Here is an 18,611-nt window from a genome sequence, read left to right on the forward strand (position 1 = left end):
GGCGGTGTTTCATTCTGTTGTGCATGGGGTTGCTTTGAGTCTGAAATGACTTGACGGCACCTAACAACAACAACAACAACAATAAAGTCAAGTAGTACATAGCACAAGAGACTGAAAAACCAACACATTGTAGTGATGGTATTTAAATAATCTCTTGTTTTAAAAAAATTTTTATTGTGATTTGGGTAAAAGTTTACAGAGCAAATTCATTTTCCATACAGCAATTCATACCCATTTTGTTTCATGACATTGACTGCAGTTCCCTACAATGTAACAGCTGTCTTCTCACCTCCTCCCTGTAGTTACCTCTTCCCTGTGTCCTTCCCTCCCGTGTACTTACCCACACCCCCAACACCGAGCTCTCTCTGTATGCAAACACTGCCCTTCTGTTCTCCCATGATTGATTGCTTCAAGGAGCGTATCTACCTGATGTGAATGTTCACCCCATATGCCTGCCTGTTGTTTGGCTGAAAGCCACAGGATTGAGTCCAGTTCCAAACCTGAAGTGTAACTAGGGGCCATAGTGATGGTATTTAAATAATCTTTAATATAGCCAAGCTGTTTTATTGGCTAATGAATGTTTTCATAAGGTAGACTTTCCTGTACTTTACAAGCTTTATTGTGGAATTGTGGGAAATGCACTGGAATAGGAATCTAGGGAGCTGAGTTCTAGGTCTTTACCTGGCAGCAAATCTCTTAACCTTATTGACCCTTCATTACTTACCTGTAAGATGGTACATAATCCTAACCTGCCCTGTCTACATCCAGTGTTTGTCATGAAGACCATGACCGAAAATAAGGAGTGGCCTTTGAATATTGCATGATATTAAATAAGTGTATAACTGAGTAAGGGCATTGTCAGATCAGAGACATGACAACTTCCATTGTTGCAAATTCTAGGATTCTGCTCAAATTCACATGTCATCTTGAAATTTGATCATCTTAAATTTTGCTTATGAGGTCATCTTCTGGAGTTTGGGATTTTTTTCCCCCAGAGTTTATTGTGTAATAATAGTTGTTATAGCTATTGTTACAATTGTTTGTTCTTGTAGGACCCAACAGAACATTTCCACAGTGTTACTGGACATCCTGTCTCTATGAGTTTTCATTCATCTACCAGTCTGCAAATATACCAATGGTACATAGTTAATCTTGCTTTTATGTTTAACCGATATGCCTTTCTGAAGGCATGGGCACCTTACGTGCAAAACATATCTCATGGGATGCCATCACCTCTGCTAACACCAACAGAAGACCTCAGTAGAGGAGGGGTGCTTATTAACCCAGGCAGTGCAAGCTGGGAGAGCACAGGAAATGGGACTGTCACCTGGAAGGGCTGGCAGCACATGTGTTTCTTCATCCAGGGTGACTCCTTTACCTTTGCTCCCTAAAAGAGTGTAAGGTTGTTGTTGTTAGGTGCCACTGAGTCAGTTCTGACTTACAGTGGCTCTGCATATGACAGAACGAAGCAGTGCCTGGTCCTATGCCGTCCTCACAATCATGACTATGTTGGAGCCCATTGTTGCAGCCACTGTCAGTCCACCTTTGGAGGTCTTCCTCTTTTTCCTGACCTTCTACTTTACCAAGCATGATGACCTTCTCCAGGGACTTGTCCCTCCTGACAACATGACCAAAGGATGAGAGATGAAGTCTTGCCATCCTCGCTGCTAAGGAGGAATTCTGGTTGTAATTCTTCTAAGACAGACTTGTTCATTCTTCTTGCAATCCATGGTATATTAAACACTCTTTGCCAAAACAGTAATTCAAAGACATCAATTTTTCTTCTGTCTTCTGATTCATTGTCCAGCTTTCATATGCATATGAGGTGACTGAATATACCATGGCTTGGATTAGGTGCACCTTAGTCTTCAGAGTGACATCTTTGCTTTTAAACCAGATTTGCTTTTTAATAAGGTTAGTGGGGCTTATTTAAATACATCCTAATTCAGACCATTCTCACCATCTTCTCTCATTGGAACCACTCTACTAGTTTCCAAACTGTTCTCTCTACTTCCATTCTTAGCCGTCCAAGTCCGTTTTCCACAGAAGACCCAGTGAGATCCCCAGACTTGTAAATCAGATCATGCCACTTCTCTGATCAAAACAATCCAGGAGCTTCCCATCGCTCTTAGGAATCCAATCCAATGTCCTTCCTTGGCCCACAAGGCCTACGATCTGGCACCTGCCTACTTTTCTACTTTTATTACTGCCTCTCCTTTGCTTCATTCTGTTTGCCCACGTTGGCTGTTCTGCCATTTTTTAAAGGCACCAAGCATGCTTCCACACTTTTACTTCTCTCTCAAAGTTCTTCTCCCAAAGAGTCACGTGATTTGCTTCCGCACTTTCTTTGGGTCTCAGCCCAGATATCACCTTTTACCAGATGCCCCTTCTTATCCTCGACCTAAAGGAAGGTCATTTGTCACTTTCTACCTTTCCCCTGACTTGCTTTATCTTTCATCACAGATGTTGGTTTGCCTTTTCCTCTAGAACAACACTGTCTAACAGTTCTTTCTGTGAGGATAGAAAAGTTCTAGAAAGTTCTGTGCTGTCAAATACAGTTATCACTAGTCACTAAGCACTTGAAATGTGTCTAGTGTGACTGAGGAATTCTTGTTTAAATTTTATGTAATTTTAATTACTTTAGATTTTAATAGCCACCTGTGGCTCTGACTCATGGTGATCTTATACATAATAAAATGAAGTGTTGTCTGGTCCTGTGTCATCTTCATGATTGTTTGTAGGTTTGAGTCCCTTGCTGTGGCCACCGCATATTTTGAATGCCTTCCAAATACATCTACCAGCACTGTATCAGACAGTGTTCTGTTGTGATCCATAAGATTTTCATTGGCTAATTTTTGGAACTGGTCAATGAATAAGGAAGACTGAGGAAGAATTGATGAATTTGAATTGTGGTGTTGGCAGAAAATATTGACTATACCATGGACTGACACAAGAACAAACAAATCTACCTTGGATGAAGTATAGCCAGAATGCTTCTTAGATGATGAGACTTCATCTCACTTACTTTGGGCACATTATCAGGAGGGACCAGTCCCTGGAGAAGGACATCATGCTTGGTAAAGTGGGAGGATGATTGTGAGGATGGCGCAGGACTGATTGTGAGTGTTTAGTTCTTTTGTACATAGGATTCCTCTGAGTCACAACCAACTTGACAGCATCTAGCAACAACACCATTTCTGAAGTAGATTCCAAGCCCTTCTTCCCAGACTGTCTTAGTCTAGAAGCACTGCTGAAATCTATCTACCATGAGTGACCCTGCTGGTATTTAAAATACTGGTAGCATAGCTTCCAGCATCAGAGTAATATGCAAGCCATTGCAGTATGACAAGCTGACAAATGGGTGGTGGCACATGTCGTTAGTGGCTACGATATTGTGCAACAGAGCTCTAGCAGAGCTACGCTCTGTGAGTTCAAAGGCTTGTCTTGCTTACTGCTGTATCCTCAGGACCTAGAATAATGTTTGGTACATAACCAAAAACCAAATCCACTGCCATAGAGTTAATTGACTCATAGCGACCATAAGGGGTACTGAAAAATTACTTGTTAAATGAGTAAGTGGCTAGACCCTTTGACTTGGGCTGTAGTCCTACGAATTAGGTTGGTGATCTCATGCAAATAATCTCTTCTTTATAAAATGATTTTTTAAAATTATTGTTGTTGTTAGATGCTGTTGAGTCAGTTCTAACTCATACTGACCCTGTGTACAACAAACTGAAACATTGCCCTCACAGTGTCCTCACAGTCATTATTATACTTGAGCCTATTGTTGTCACCCTTGTGCCAGTCCATCGCATTGAGGGTCTTCCTCTTTTTTGCTGACACTCTACTTTTCCAAGCATGATGTCTTTCTCCAGGCACCGGTTATGCCTGATAACTTGCCCAAAGTATATGAGAAGAAGTCTCGCCATCCTAGATTCTAAGTAGCATTTTGCCTGTACTTCTTCCACAACATATTCAATATTCTTCACCAACACCATAATTCAAATGCATCAATTCTTCTTTGGTTTTCCTTATTCATTGTCCAGTTTTTGTATGCACATGAGGCAATTGAAAATATAATGGCTTGGGTCAGGCACACCTTAATCCTCAAAGTTAAAAAACGATTTTTACCATCCACATACTTTTTCATGAGAATCAAAACCAAGCTGCACTTGATAGTACAGAAGAAAGTACAACACAGTAACATTTGAAGGCACTGATACTGTCCATAGGAGAGAGAGGATGGTGGTGTTGGTTGTTCTGGTGATGGGAGGGTCAGGGAATAGGGTTGAAAATTTTTCATTGTATTCCCTGAGCATGGTATTAAATGTAAAATTTTGGTTTTCTTGATTAATTCTCCCTTCTATATATTTTTGGCTTTCTCCACCCTCATGGGACAAGCTGCACATCTGTTTACATCATGCCTTTTTAATATGATTCAGTAAATGATGTGTGCCTGTGCATGTTTATGAAATTAAAGTTGTGCTGATTTCATTGTGCTGTCAGAAGGCTAAGAAATTACAAGGCGCCATCTGTTACAGAAGTATTGAAGTCAGTTTCCTAGGACTTGAGCCAGGGGAACACTCTGGGCTTTGGGACTGACCATACTTGAGGGAAAGTGTGGATTTGTAGGATAGAAGGAATATCCAAAGGCCACCAAGCTATTTGGGCCGTTCTCCAAGTAGACTTCACCTAAATCATCCAAGACGTTTGGGCATCTTTCCTGTTTTTAAAGGTCTCCAGGGACATTGACTTAGCCTCCCTGCATAGTATTTTCAATGTTTAGAAGTTCTTACTGCTAAAAATTTTGAGGTGAATTTAAACAAAGATGAAAACACTCACCCCAAAAGGAATGGCTAAAAATATTGTATACATTTTTCTTCAGTATGTCTGAGTCACTACTTTTTTTTAACAAAGAACTCAAAGAGCTCACACATGGACACTTTACTGAGTGTTTCTTATATCTCATCCTTCTAGTAGAACTACTCACAGGAGGAAGAGAGGGAACTCCAAAGGACACGTGCATCAGACTCACCAGATATGTTTATTACACACGTGACACTCTGCCTCACAAACGGATGGAGTCCGAGTCCCTAGATGTGGGCCCCAGGAAGCCTGCATTTGAACAAGATCCCTGGCCAAAGTTTGAAAACATTGCATCTTCTTTACAATTTGGCTCAGAGTGCTTTTTCCTTCATTAATCAGCTTTACCATCTAACAGCAGTGAGCTGATTGCCATATCTTTGTATAGTTATTAATACTTATGTATATGGTATAGCTCAGTTAATTTGTCTGCCTGAACGTCACCTGTTTGGTGATTATTGTAGCTCAGCCAGCAAGTGGTTGATACAGTGAATGAGGGCAGATGGAACTTAATACAATGGTTTCATTTGTTTGCTTGTTTCTTCAGAGTTGTGTTGGGGCCACCATCCATTACGGTGTCTAAAGTAATTTATGTCAAAAAAAAAAAAAAAAAAAAAGAGAATCATGTTAAATTTACTTTGTCTTTTCTATCCATTATATGTCTCATTTTTAAATTAGTATTTTAATGGTTCTATTATATGTGTTTTACTACACACATAGTGTGTGTTTACCACACACCCAGGTGCCCCTGGTGATGTGGTTACTAATTGGAAGTTTGGTGTTTAGAGCCCAATCTTGGAAGTGGTGCATTGGAAGAAAGGCCTGACAATTTGCTTCTAAAATTTATAGCTCAGAAAACTCCGTGGAGGCAGAATTGACTTGATGGCAACTGGACTGGATACTCCCTATACACTGTTCTGTTCATCTGTTCATGTTTTCTTAATAATTTCCCACACAAGCTCAACTATCAGGAGAAGTTCCTCCCACTTCTGCAATTAAAAAAGGGATTCATTTTTTTTATTTCAGTCATTGTAAAGTCTCTCCTATTGGGATCACCTCTCAATTACTGCATTTGTAATAATAAAATACTCTTTGGAGACAACACATTACCCCAGATGCCCTCCATCTGTGCTGGTTTTGAATACTTACAGGAGTTACTTGATACTATCCATTAAAAAAGCGAGATAAAGGAATTTAGTACAGTGTTGGGTGTCAGTGTAAACAAGCCATTTAAAAGTCTCTTAGAAGCAGAACAATACGTGATTATGAGGTGGAGATCCTGATTACACCACTGTTAGATGAGTTTTGAGGAAACCAGCTTGCTTTATGATAGAGTACTTGTGGCATGGGATCACATGTCACGTAATAGATTATTCACACATTCAAAAGTGCTGTATTTCAAACAAGACAGATGGCTATAAGGATGGTAGTCTCTGGAAAATTAAAAAAAAAAATGTTTCTCAAATGATGAAGACACTGATGATGAAGATACATGTGGAGGTTTGAGGAAAATTGTTTACTGGTATATGAAAATGGAAGAGAAGTTTTTTTTTTTTCATTTTCTATATGTTCTTTATTTTTATTTTTAAAATTTTTATTGTGATTTGGGTGAAAGTTTGCAGAGCAAATTCACTTTTCATACAGCAGCTCACGTACACTTTGTCTCATGACATTGACTACAGTTTCCCACAATGCAACAGCCCCCCTCCCACTTCCTCCCCATAGTTACCTCTTCCCTGTGTCCTTCCCTCCCATGTACTCCTGCCCCGCACCCCCCAGCTGTCTCCCTGTGCATACACAGCCCTTCTATTCTCTCATGATTGTTCTCTCCATGGAGTATATCTACCTAATGTAAATGTTCACCTTATAGGCCTGTCTTTTGGAAAAGAACTTTTTAATTAATATAGTATTTTTTATCATTTGTATGAGTAACTAAATTAATAAACTATACATTATAAGTTGTCTGTTTTATCTATATCTCTAAAATCTGAAATATTCAAATTGAGTTCAAAATCCTTTTATTTTCACTTGTCTTAATGGGATAAACTTCAACATGCCTGTATGTTTGGGCACATAGAATATTCTTTTCTTCTCTTTCTTTTTAACCTAGACATAAACAGCTTGGGAGCAGAGATCACATCTAAGTACAATTGATTGAGCTATTATATCACAGTTTGGCATTCTTTCTTCTCTTTATAGATTCCCACTGAATCTTTGCTACTGATGACAACTGTATGTTTGTATGCTAGGAGAAATTGTGTGGTTTTATTTGTGCAAAAATTCCACTGACTTGGTTGGGACTTTTAAAAAAAGTTTCTTCTCAGCTCTCGTGCTCTATGCAAAATAACAAGTACATATAGAGATTAAATTGTCTAATCAAAACAATTTTGGTTCCAGTGGGTTCCTCAAGGAGAGAAGGCGTTCCTGCCCATGTTAATCTCTCTGCATCATCCATGCTAATGATTGCAATGCAGTACACGTCCAATCCAGGTAAGTGGACATTTCAGTTGCTCAACTACTTCCAAAACCAACAATTTGACAAAACATCCAGCAAGTAGGCAGAAGTTCCCGTATGGGAAGGATTTCTCTTGGATGAATAAACAATTGTTAGGACAATATATTAGAAAACATTGTGTTAGAAACCAGATGTTTGAGTTGAAGTAGCTTTCCCTTGCCTATTGCTATTAGCAGTAATCTAACTGGGCAGTGGTTTTTGTTTTTAGAATGTTTGGGGACACCATTTAGGACATTGACCAGAAATTAATGGAATGGAAGTATTGAATGAAAGAAGTAGTTAAGTTGAACATAAAAATCACCTGCAGTTCTGATAGCCAGAGATAAGCACTGTTAATACTTTGGTGAACTTGTGAACAGAGTGCTGTATGAGAATCCTTGAATATAAATCTTTTACTACATTTCTGATTACTTTCTTAGAATAAATTCAGAAAAGAGGGATTATGTGATTAAAGAACTTGAAAAACCTTCAATACTCCTCTAGTTGTAAATGAAAGTTCTTGTCAAACTTCACCCTCAGAGTCATTGAATATTCTGATAGAAATTGTGTAGAGCTGGACAGATAAAAAATAATATCTCATGGTTTTAATTTGTATTTCTTTCATTACTAAGTGATGCCAATTTTTTTTAATGGATTTACTTTGTTTGATCTTCATTCATCAGTATAATTACAGATGAACTTTGGGAAACTGACCTAAAAAAGGGCTTAATTACTATTGAAGTCACATGCTAAGATATGAACATGGTTTTTTACTTTTGCTTATTTTTAAAGAGAGCAAATTTTGTGGCACTGCTTTCTAACTTCCTCTTAATTATGTAATAAATAATATTTGAGCTTTTGACTTAAGATGGGCAAATATAAAATTTTTATTTCAAAATCTAAATGCTTTGGAACCTGGTGTGTCATCTTGTTAAATATAAAAATTCTTTATGATTATTATATGAATTTAATTATAATATATGAATATATTTTATGGGAAGTTATATCTTACATCTCACTCTGTCTGGCTTTAAACCAAAAAACCCATTTGTTGGTGAGTCAGTTCCAACTCAGTCCTGTAGGATGAAGTACAACTCAGTCCTGTAGGATGAAGTACAACTCAGTCCTATAGGATGAAGTACAACTGTCCCATGGGGTTTCTAGGCTGTGATCTTTATGGAAGCAGACTGCCACATCTTTCTCCTGTGGAGCCACTGAGTGGGTTCAAACCTCTGACCTTTCGGTTAGCAGCCAAACATCTAACCACTCTGCCACCAGGGCTCCGTAAAGGACCACCAAAATGTAATTTATACTTATTATATATTATGGTCTGAAAAAAAAAAAACACCTTTGTTTGGAAAGTAGTTAATTAAATTCTGATCATGAGGGTTTGGTCTTAAATTCTAAATTGGAAAGCAGTTTAGGAGGTTGGGTAAAATCATGTGTTTTGAGGTAGAATGCATCTGAAGTTCGAGGAGGTTCCCATCTGAACTCATGCCTAACTGTCACTTACTGTCACCTTGTGCAAGTTCTGTAACTTCTCTAAGATTAGGCTTCCTCATCCATGAAGTGGAGACAATTCTTGCAGTACTTCAAAAACGTTATTTTGAGGAGTAAACCAGTTAAGTATATATAAAGTGCTTAATTAGCATAGTGGTGGGCAAGTTCTAAACTCAGTAAATAACAATGCCAACTTCTACAATTTGCCGTTTTCTTCATGGATTTGAACTTCTTCCTGGAAAACCATGTGATCCAATAGACTTACCTTTGTTATCTCCAGTCAGTAGCTTCGTTTGTTCATGGGGCAATGTTTATAACCAGTGATTCTATATGAGGGATTATATTTAGGACCCTAAACCAATCTTACAGCATTGGAAATTGTTAAGAAGTAGGGACGTATCCACCCAAGAACCCTGCGGGACCAAACAGTATAGGGAATAATCCTATCATTTGAATTTGTGTTGGGAAAGCCTGCAATCAGTAGCTTGATCCTTGTAGCCGGTTGTGCATAAAGGCTATATATAGCACCGTTCTGGCTCAGATATCAGGCATTCATTGAGTCAGTCCTCTGCATACGCTTCTGCACTAGGCATTGTGAAGACCACCCAGAAATCTAAGAGATGATGCTTGCTCTGGCTTATGTCTCACGGGAAGATTATCATGAAGATGAGGCATATTCATAAATCATTAGTTAACAATGTAAAGTAGTTTATGAAAAGTACCAACTAAATGTTCACTACCAGTTGCTATTGAGTCAGTTCTGACACCTGGTGACCCCGTGTGTGCCAGAGAACTGTGCTCCACAGGGTTTTCAGTGGCTGGTTTTGGGGAAGTAGGTTGCCAGGCCTTTCTTCTGCAGCTTCTCTGGGTGGGCTCCAATCCCCACCCTTTCAGTTAGTAGCTGAGCGTGTTAACTGTTGGCAGCACCCAGGGGCTACAAGTAAGTCCTGCGGACAGCATTAATTTATCAGAGAATGAGGACTCTATGGATTGAAGTGATCACGGAAGGCTACACGCCACTTGAGCTAAATGTTGTTGTTGTTGTTGTTATGTGCCGTCGAGTCAGACCTGACTCATAGCGACCCCTCCTTGGGTTTCCGAGGCAGTATCACTACGGAAGTAGATTGCCTCATCTTCCTTCCGAGGAGTGGCTGGTGGGTTTGAACCACCAGCCTTCTGGTTAGCAGTCAAGTGTCTTAGCCACTATGCTACCAGAGCTCCTTTGAGCTAAATATAAATCTTAAAATATGGACGGAATTTTGATGAAAAGTATAAATGGGGCATTCTGGGAGGGGAAAGTAATTTAAATAAAGGGACTTTTCAGGTCTGTCCAAAGGGCAGTCAGTGGACTACTCTGATCATGTTAGACATACAGAAGCTTGTTTACACTGTAACATACTATGCAAGGAGGAAGTGTCCTGGTACATCTGTGCTTGAGAATTCAGCAATGACTTAGAATAAGATTCCAATTCTAGAGGACTATTCATACAGTCAACATTAGACCTTGAGTATCTATTATGTGCCAGCACTGGGGATTCCACAGTTAGTAAACCAGAGTTGACTCCTGTCCTTACCTCAGGAAGCTTATAATCTGATAGAGGAAGAAGACAGGAAACAAATAATTATAAAAGCAAGTGTAAAGTTTCTACTGTGACAAGGGCTTCAAAACAGGTGTGTTGTGCTGATGAAGTAATGTTTGGTCTGAGAACTGAAGGATGAGGAGTGACTAAGAAAGCCTGCAAAGGAGGGAGGAGTGCAGACAGAGGAAGTGGCATGTGTTGGTGTCTTGGGAGGGAGTTGGCAAGCAGGTGGATCTGAAAGATCAAGGTGGCTGGAGCTAAGACAGGGCAGTCTGGTACGAGATGACACTGTATAGTTCTGTGGGTCAGAACATGCAGGGACTGGTTCCTCTTGATAACATGATCTAAGTATGAGAGACGAAGTCTCACTATCCTCACTTCCAAACAGCATTATGACGGTACTTCTTCCAAGACAGATTTATTCGTTCTTCTGGCAGTCCATGGTACGTTGTCAACACTGTAATTCAAATGCATAAATTCTTCTTCAGTCCTCCTTATTTATTGTCCAGCTGAGATGATTAAAAATACTATAGTTTAGGTAGGCACATCTAAGTCTTCAAAGTGACATCTTTGCTATTAAACACTTTAAAGAGGTCTTTTGCAGCAGATTTGCCCAAAGAAACATGTTGTGTGACCTCCTGACTATTACTTCCATGGCCATTGATTATGGATTCAAGTAAAATGAAATCCCTGACAACTTCAGTCTTTTCTCCATTTATCATGATATTGTTTATTGGTCCAGTTGTGAGGATTTTTATGTTGAGGTGTAATCCATACTGAAGTACTTCAAATCTTCATTTTCAGCAAGCAAGGTTGTGTCATCTATATATCACTGGTTGTTAATAAGGCTTCCTCCAATCCTGATGCTGTGTCCTTCTTCAAATAGTCTAGCTTCTTGGATTATTTGCTCAGCATACATATTGAATAAGCATGTTGAAAAGATACAACCCTGATGCACATCTTTCCTGATTTTAAACCATGCAGTATCCCCTTGTTCTGTTCAAACGACAGCCTCTTAGTCTATGTACAGCTTCCTCATGAGCACAATCAAGTGTTCTGGAATTCCTATTCTTTGCAGTGTTATCCATAATTTGTTATTATTCACACAGTCAAATGATTTTGCATAGTCAGTGAAACACAGACAAGCATCTTTCTGGTCTTCTGTGCTTTCAGCCAAAATCTATCTGACATCAGTAGTGATAGTGCCCATTCCACATCCTCTTCTGAAACTGGCTTGAATTTCTGGCAAATGCTTGTCTATGTATTGCTGCAACGTTTTTCAAACTATTTTCAGCAAAATTTTACTTGCATGTAATATTAGTGATATTGTTAGATAATTTCTCCATTCTGTTAGATCGCATTTCTTTGGAATGGGCACAAATACGGATATCTTCTATTTGGTTGGCCAGGTAGCTAGCTGCCTTCCAAATTTCTTGGTATAAATGAGTGAGTCCTTCCAGCATTGCATCTGTTCATTGAAACATTTCAATGGGTCTTCTGTTAATTCCTGGAGCCTTGTTTTCAATGCAGCTTGGACTTCTCCCTTCAATATCATAGGTTTTTGATCATATGCTATCTCCTGACATGGCTGAATGTCAACCAATCTTTTTGGTATAGTGACTCTTTGTATTCCTTCTTTTGATGTCTCTTGCATGATTCGATATTTTGCCCATAAAAAACTCTCTAAACCACTACCATTGAGTTGATTCCAACTCATAGTCAGCCCCTGGATGACAGAGTAGAACTGCCCCAAAGAGTTTCCAAGGCTGTAAGTCCTTATGGAAGCAGACTGCCTCATCTTTCTTCTACTGTGGAGTGGCTGGTGGGTTCACACCACTGACCTTTGGTTGGAAGCCAAATGCTTCAACCACTGCACCACCAGATCTTCTTATTTTGCCCATAGAATCCTTCAATATTACAACCTGAAGCTTGGATTTTTTTTCTTTAGTTCTTTAAGCATGAGAAATGCTGAATGTGTTAGTCCATTTTGTTTTTCTAACTCCACGTTTCTGCACATTTCATTATAATACTTTACTTTGTATTCTTGAGCTGCCCTTTGAAATTTTTTTCAGCTCTTTTACTTCATCATTTCTTCCATTTTCTTTAGTTACCCTATGTACAAGAGCAAGTTTCAGAGTCTCTTCTGACATCCATTTTGGTCTTTTCTTCCTTTCTTGTCTTTTTAATGACTATTTGCTTTCCTCATGTATGATGTTCTTGATGTCAACCCACAACTCATCTGGTCTTTGGTTATTGTATCAAATCTATTTTTCAGATGGTCTTTCAATTCAGGTGGCATATAATCAAGGTCGTATTTTGGCTTTCATGGACTTGTTTTAATTTTCTTCAGCTTCAACCTGAACTTGCATATGAACAAATGATGGTCTGTTCCACAGTCAGCTCCTGGCCTTGTTTTGACTGATGATATTGACCTTTTCCATTGCCTCTTTTCACCGATGTAGTCCATGATTCCTGTGTATTTTATTCTGGTGAGGTCCACATGTACAGTCACTGTTTATGTTGTTGAAAAAAGGTATTTGCAATGAATAAGTCATTGGTCTTGCAAAATTCTGTCATACAGTCTCTGGTGTCATTTCTGTCTCCAAGGTCATATTTTCTAACTGCCAATGTTTCTTCTTTGTTTCCAACTTTCACATTCCAATCACCAGTAATAATTAATACATCTTGATTGCATGTTTGGTCCATTTCAGACTTGGTAAATGGCAGAAGTTGGTAAAACCTTCAATATTTTCATCTTTGACTTTAGTGGTTGGTGCGTAAATTTTAATAATAGTAGTATTAATGGGTCTTCCTTGTAGGCTTTTGGATATTATCCTATCACTGACAGCATTATATGTCAGGATAGATCTTGAAATGTTATTTTTGAAGTTAAATGTGACGTTATTCCTCTTCAACTTGTCATTCCTGGCAATAGTAGACCATATGATTGTCTAGTTCAAAATATCAGTCCATTTCAGCTCATTAATGCCTAGGATATCAATCTTTTAGTGTTCCATTTCATTTGATGACTTCCAGTTTTCCTAGATTCATACATTTTGTGTTCTGTGTTATGATTATTAATAAATGTTTGCAGCTATTTCTTGTCATTTTGAGTTGTGCTGAATTTTGGCTGACCAACAGAGCCTGAAACTACAAGAACATTTTTTGTTTACTTGGTAGGAAGTCTTGAGGATAGCTGCATAGTATCAGATGCTGAGATGGCATCTTTGAGTTTCTCTTTGATGTCCCCTCATGTTTGTACGTTAGATGCCGGAGTGGAGGTATTATATCTACACACAACCACAACCCCAAATAGGTGATATAGGATTAAACTCACCGTCATTGAGGTGGATCCAACTCATAGCGACCCCTCCTTGGGTTTCCGAGGTGGTATCAGTATGGAAGTAGATTACCCAACCTTTCTTCCAAGGAGTGGCTGGTGGGTTTGAACTGCCAGCCTTCTGATTAGTAGTCTTCGTCAGGTTAATTAGAGAAAAGCCTCCTGGTATGCCTCTTTCCTTTCATCAAACCAAGCCCACTCCCATGGAGTCAATTCTGATTCATGGTGACCCTCTAGGGTAGCATAGAACTGCCCATAAGATTTCTAAGATTGTACATCTTTATGGAAGCAGATTGCCTCATCTTTCTCCTGTGGAAGAACTGGTGGGTTCAAACTACTGATCTTTTGGTTAACAGCTGAATGCTTTAACCAGTCTGCCACAAAGCTCCTTTCCTTTTACCAGAGAGGACATCTGTGTCCCAGAAGTTTCCCAGCAGGTTTGTCTTCAGGTCTTACTGGCCAGAACCTGCCAAAACGTAGCTAAAAGAGAGCGTTAGAGTATGAGCATCTCCCTTTTGGAATGTGTGTAGTGAGATGGACAAGGAAGAAGGGGGATGTTGAAAGTAATTGAGTCACAAACAACAGTTGCCTACAGATGATATTAGAGTGTCATGTCATGAAGGCAAAGGAGGAGATAGTGGACAGCAGTACTGAATGCTGCTGAAGTATCAAGTAAGGCACTGATGGAAAAATGCCCATTGGATTGAATGACATGGAGGTCCTTGGTGACTAAAGTGAGATCTGTTTGAGTAACATGATCTGACTGGATGATTAAAGAAGACCTCACACAGGCATCAAACTAAGGTGAAGGTATCTCTTTTCCTCATGTAAGCATAGCCAAATCAAAGGAGCTTGCTGTTGTGTAGCTTTTAGAAATTCTCAACAAGATGGAATTGGTAATAGATGAGAAAACTGTCATTCTAATCCATCAGACTGTCAGTTACTGCCTGGGCAGGTTATTTAACTTTTTCCAAAGCCTCAGTTTCCTAACTGCAAAATGGGAATAAAACTTCATATCATGGTTTTGTAATAATACATATAAAGCTCTTCATACAATACCTGACAGGTAATGAATGCTCAGTAAGTGGTAGTTTTTATTGTAATGATAATTTGATGCTATTGGACGAGTTTTTTTTTTTTTTTTCCCCTCTAGGTAGTTCTTGAGTATATTGATACAAGTTTATATTACAGAAATATGATTCTTAGGGATTCTTCTTATCATTTCTTTTGTTAACATGATGAATAAAATGCTTCTCAAGGACCTTGGAATAAAATTTAATAAAGTCAAGGGCTTATATGATTTTTGAAAATATGAGTATATAGAAATAAGTCATTCTAATTTAATGATTAGGGGTCCAAGTGATATGAATGTAGTTTGTTATATCTAAAGGGACATTTTGTCCAGTATTTCTATTTCATGGTAATTATATTTCTTTATTACAGTGTATCATTGTCAGTTATTGGAATGCCTCATGAAATATAAACAAGAAGTCTGGAAAGTAAGTTTTGGGCCAAATTTAACTCAGAGCCACAAACTTAATTTACATAATGTAGTAAAAATTATTTGCATACTAAAACTATTGTTTAAGTCAAATTTATTGATGTCTTGTTATTTTGGTGTGGCAGAGCCTATAATTCTTTCTTAGTGGTTGATTTATTTTTCTTCCAGAGGAGAAAAACAATGCCTCGACAGAAAAAGTAACTAAGTCTATCTTTTTTTTTTTGGAATTTAGCAAATATTATATTGTTGTTGTTGTTGTTATGTGTCATTGAGTCAGACCCTACTCATAGTGACCCCTCTTTGGGTTTCCGAGGTGGTATCACTACAGAAGTAGATTGCCCAACTTTCCTTCCGAGGAGTGGCTAGTTTGAACCGCCAGCCTTCTGGTTAGCAGTCAAGTGCCTTAGGCACTACACTACCAGAGCTCCTAATATGATATTAAGTGACAAATAATAATTGTATTTAATTTGAAAGGTTGCTTGAGAACCTGACTTTTTTTGAATAGTAGATGTGAATCATTAAGTAATGGATTTTAAGAAAATATTTTAAAAGATACAATGTTTGGCAAAGTGGTATATGCTATTATAAAATCTTTCTTTAACATTAATCTGATTAGAAAAGACTGGTAAAAAGTGGTATATTTTGGTTTCTACTTGGGGGCTTATTTGCAGAAAGACCAATAAACAAACAAAAAACAATACGTAATGCTTTAGTGGGAGCTTCTCTGTGAGGCATGGCTGGATCAAGAGCCTGAGAATGGTGATAGGAGGGGTGTCACCCAAGTCCACCCCCCATGGACGTTTTCCTGCTTTGGTAATGTGGGAAGAACTGCCTTTCTTTTTATTTGATGATGTTAGTAAACATGCTTGTGTTTCCTTTAGGATCTTCTGTATGTGATAGCGTATGGGCCTTCCCAAGTGAAACCTCCAGCTGTGCAAATGCTTTTCCACTACTGGCCCAATTTAAAACCTCCCGGGGCAATAAGCGAGTACAGGGGCTTGCAGTACACAGGTAAGAGGAGAATTGCTCTGGAACGCCCTCTTGTCATTTCTCCTGTGCCACGGTGGCCTCACCTATTTATTTATTTTCAAAAATCTTGCTGGATTATATTGACCATGGCTTTAGAAATGGTCATAAGTCATTCCCAAAATAAGGTGGTATATATAAATAAATAAATTAAAATTAATTTGAAAAGCATTCATGACACCATAGCAAATTGCATGTCTCCGTCCCATTTGCTATATAACTGATCAACAGTCCTAACTCATGTAGCGTTAATTACTACACGGGTTTCACAGGTGTGAGCAGGGAGAGTAACACTGCAAACCCCAACTGGCTAATTCTGCTCTAATAAGAAGATTTGGAGCATTTTGCAGCAATACTGGTTCACGTACTAAATAAAAATTAAATGACCGTGGCAGCCTAGTTTGTCAGGAAGATTCAACAATGATGAGTGTCAGTGTTAATAACTGAGAAGTTAACGTTCGACTTTAAATCGAAAGACATGTTTGCCAACAAACAAACAAAAAGTAACCCCAACACCAAAACCCAAAAAACCCCAAACCAACCATGCACCCACCCACCTACCCACCCAGCTAACCAACAAACCCAAGGCTTAGGTTGTTGTTTATATTTATATATTAGAAAATAAAACATGCAATCTAGGTAGAGGCGTTATGTATGGAAAATTGTACCTATGGAAACCTGCGTCCAAACATCTGACACCCATGTTGTAGATCACTTTACCGTCACATCAACTTTGAAAGCAGAGTCAAGCTGATTCTTCATTTACTTAACACATGGTGGCACTATGAGAAAATTACAGCTGCACCCTCCTTGCTTTCACTGATGAAAATTGGCCCCGTCGTTTTTTTCGGTTTCTTCTCTTTCTACACTCAGCAGAGCAAAATCACATAGATCACACAGTCTGCCTTGACCCACAGGGGTTCTCAAATACGAAAGTGTTAGTTTTAACTTGCTGAATGATCCCTCAAAGCTGGTGATGGAAACTGCTATCGTTCATAGTAACTGCTCAGTGGTGCCCCCTTTAGGCAGTGCTCGGGGCATATGCCATGCCTGCTGTCTTTAGACATGCCTTTGAACCTATGGCTAGTGGAACTTCGAGGCTTCTGCCCCCCACCCCGCATTTGTATGCATACTTTTCTGAAGTCAGAGAGGTGACTCTGTTTGCAAAATTAGTTTTGTGTCAAGTATTGTGAGATTAGGGAGCTCTGGTGGTGTAGTGCCTAAGGCATTTGACTGCTAACCAGGCTGGCAGTTCAAACCCACCAGCCACACCTCGGAAGGAAGGTTGGGCAATCTACTTCCGTAGTGATATGCCTCAGAAACCCAAGGAGGGGTCGTTATGAGTCGGATCCAACTCCGTGGCAGGGAGTTTGGTTTGGATTGTGAGATTATGTATTGGTGTCCTGAGAATCTGTTTATTTGTTGGTGTCTTTTTCACACAGGAGGTTTAGGTGGTTTTAAGGGAGTCTAACTGAATTCATCTATTTTATAGATGAATATCTATTTTATATTCCTGATGAAAGATAAAATATTCAACACAAGTATTACGTTATTAAAACTTGTTATTTATTTATTTATGGTGGGAGAGGATTTGATGGCTTTTGGTGTGCTTAGCCTAAACTCACAATAAATAATACTGACTTTAATGGTAACATTCATATTGATAAAACAATGAGAGTAGATAGTGAGTAAATTTTTTATTGGAAATTCATATTATTGGTATTTTGTATCATTGATAGTGTGAATACTTAGGTGTTGCTAGGTGAGTGATTTATTTATAAAAGCACCAAAAAAAGATGGAGGGGCTAATAGTATAAAAGGTAAAATGACTGACATCTTTGACACCAACCTTTTCTCATGTTGTTGTTGTTGTTATGTGCCGTCAAGTCAGTCCTGACTCATAGCGACCCCTCCTTGGGTTTCTGAGGCAGTATCACTATGGAAGTAGATTGCCCCATCTTCATTCTGAGGAGTGGCTGGTGGGTTTGAACCGCCAGCCTTCTGGTTAGCATTTATGTGATATATCAAATGGAATTTATTCATTTGATAAACATTGGATGAGTAAAGTACTATATGCAAAGCACTGGACTTTTTTTTTTTTTTTTTTAATGATACAGGGTTGAGCAAAACTGACACAAAACCAGCCCTCTTAGAGCTTAGTATAATCTAGATCTAGAAATTAATTCTTTTATCCAACAAATATGTGGCAGCTCTAGTGGTGTAGTGCCTAAGGCATTTGACTGCTAACCAGAAGGCTGGCGGTTCAAACCCACCAGCCACTCCTTGGAAGGCATAGAGATACTGCCT

At 38.8% G+C, this 18,611-nt stretch overlaps 1 protein-coding gene across 1 annotated transcript in view; it reads left to right on the top strand.

The window, feature by feature from the left end:
• Positions 1-18,611, top strand: part of UNC79 (unc-79 homolog, NALCN channel complex subunit) — a 284,033-nt gene that overhangs the window by 17,143 nt on the left and 248,279 nt on the right. Inside the window, exons 4-6 of the mRNA XM_042781482.1 lie at positions 7,261-7,353; positions 15,221-15,276; positions 16,160-16,289. Coding sequence (XP_042637416.1) covers positions 7,261-7,353; positions 15,221-15,276; positions 16,160-16,289 — 279 coding nt within the window. The remainder of the gene's footprint in view (positions 1-7,260; positions 7,354-15,220; positions 15,277-16,159; positions 16,290-18,611) is intronic.

The sequence above is a fragment of the Orycteropus afer genome, unplaced genomic scaffold (genome assembly GCF_000298275.1).
Source record: "Orycteropus afer afer isolate SDZICR_OR568_19922 unplaced genomic scaffold, OryAfe1.0 scaffold00127, whole genome shotgun sequence".
NCBI classification, from domain to species: Eukaryota; Metazoa; Chordata; class Mammalia; order Tubulidentata; family Orycteropodidae; genus Orycteropus; species Orycteropus afer.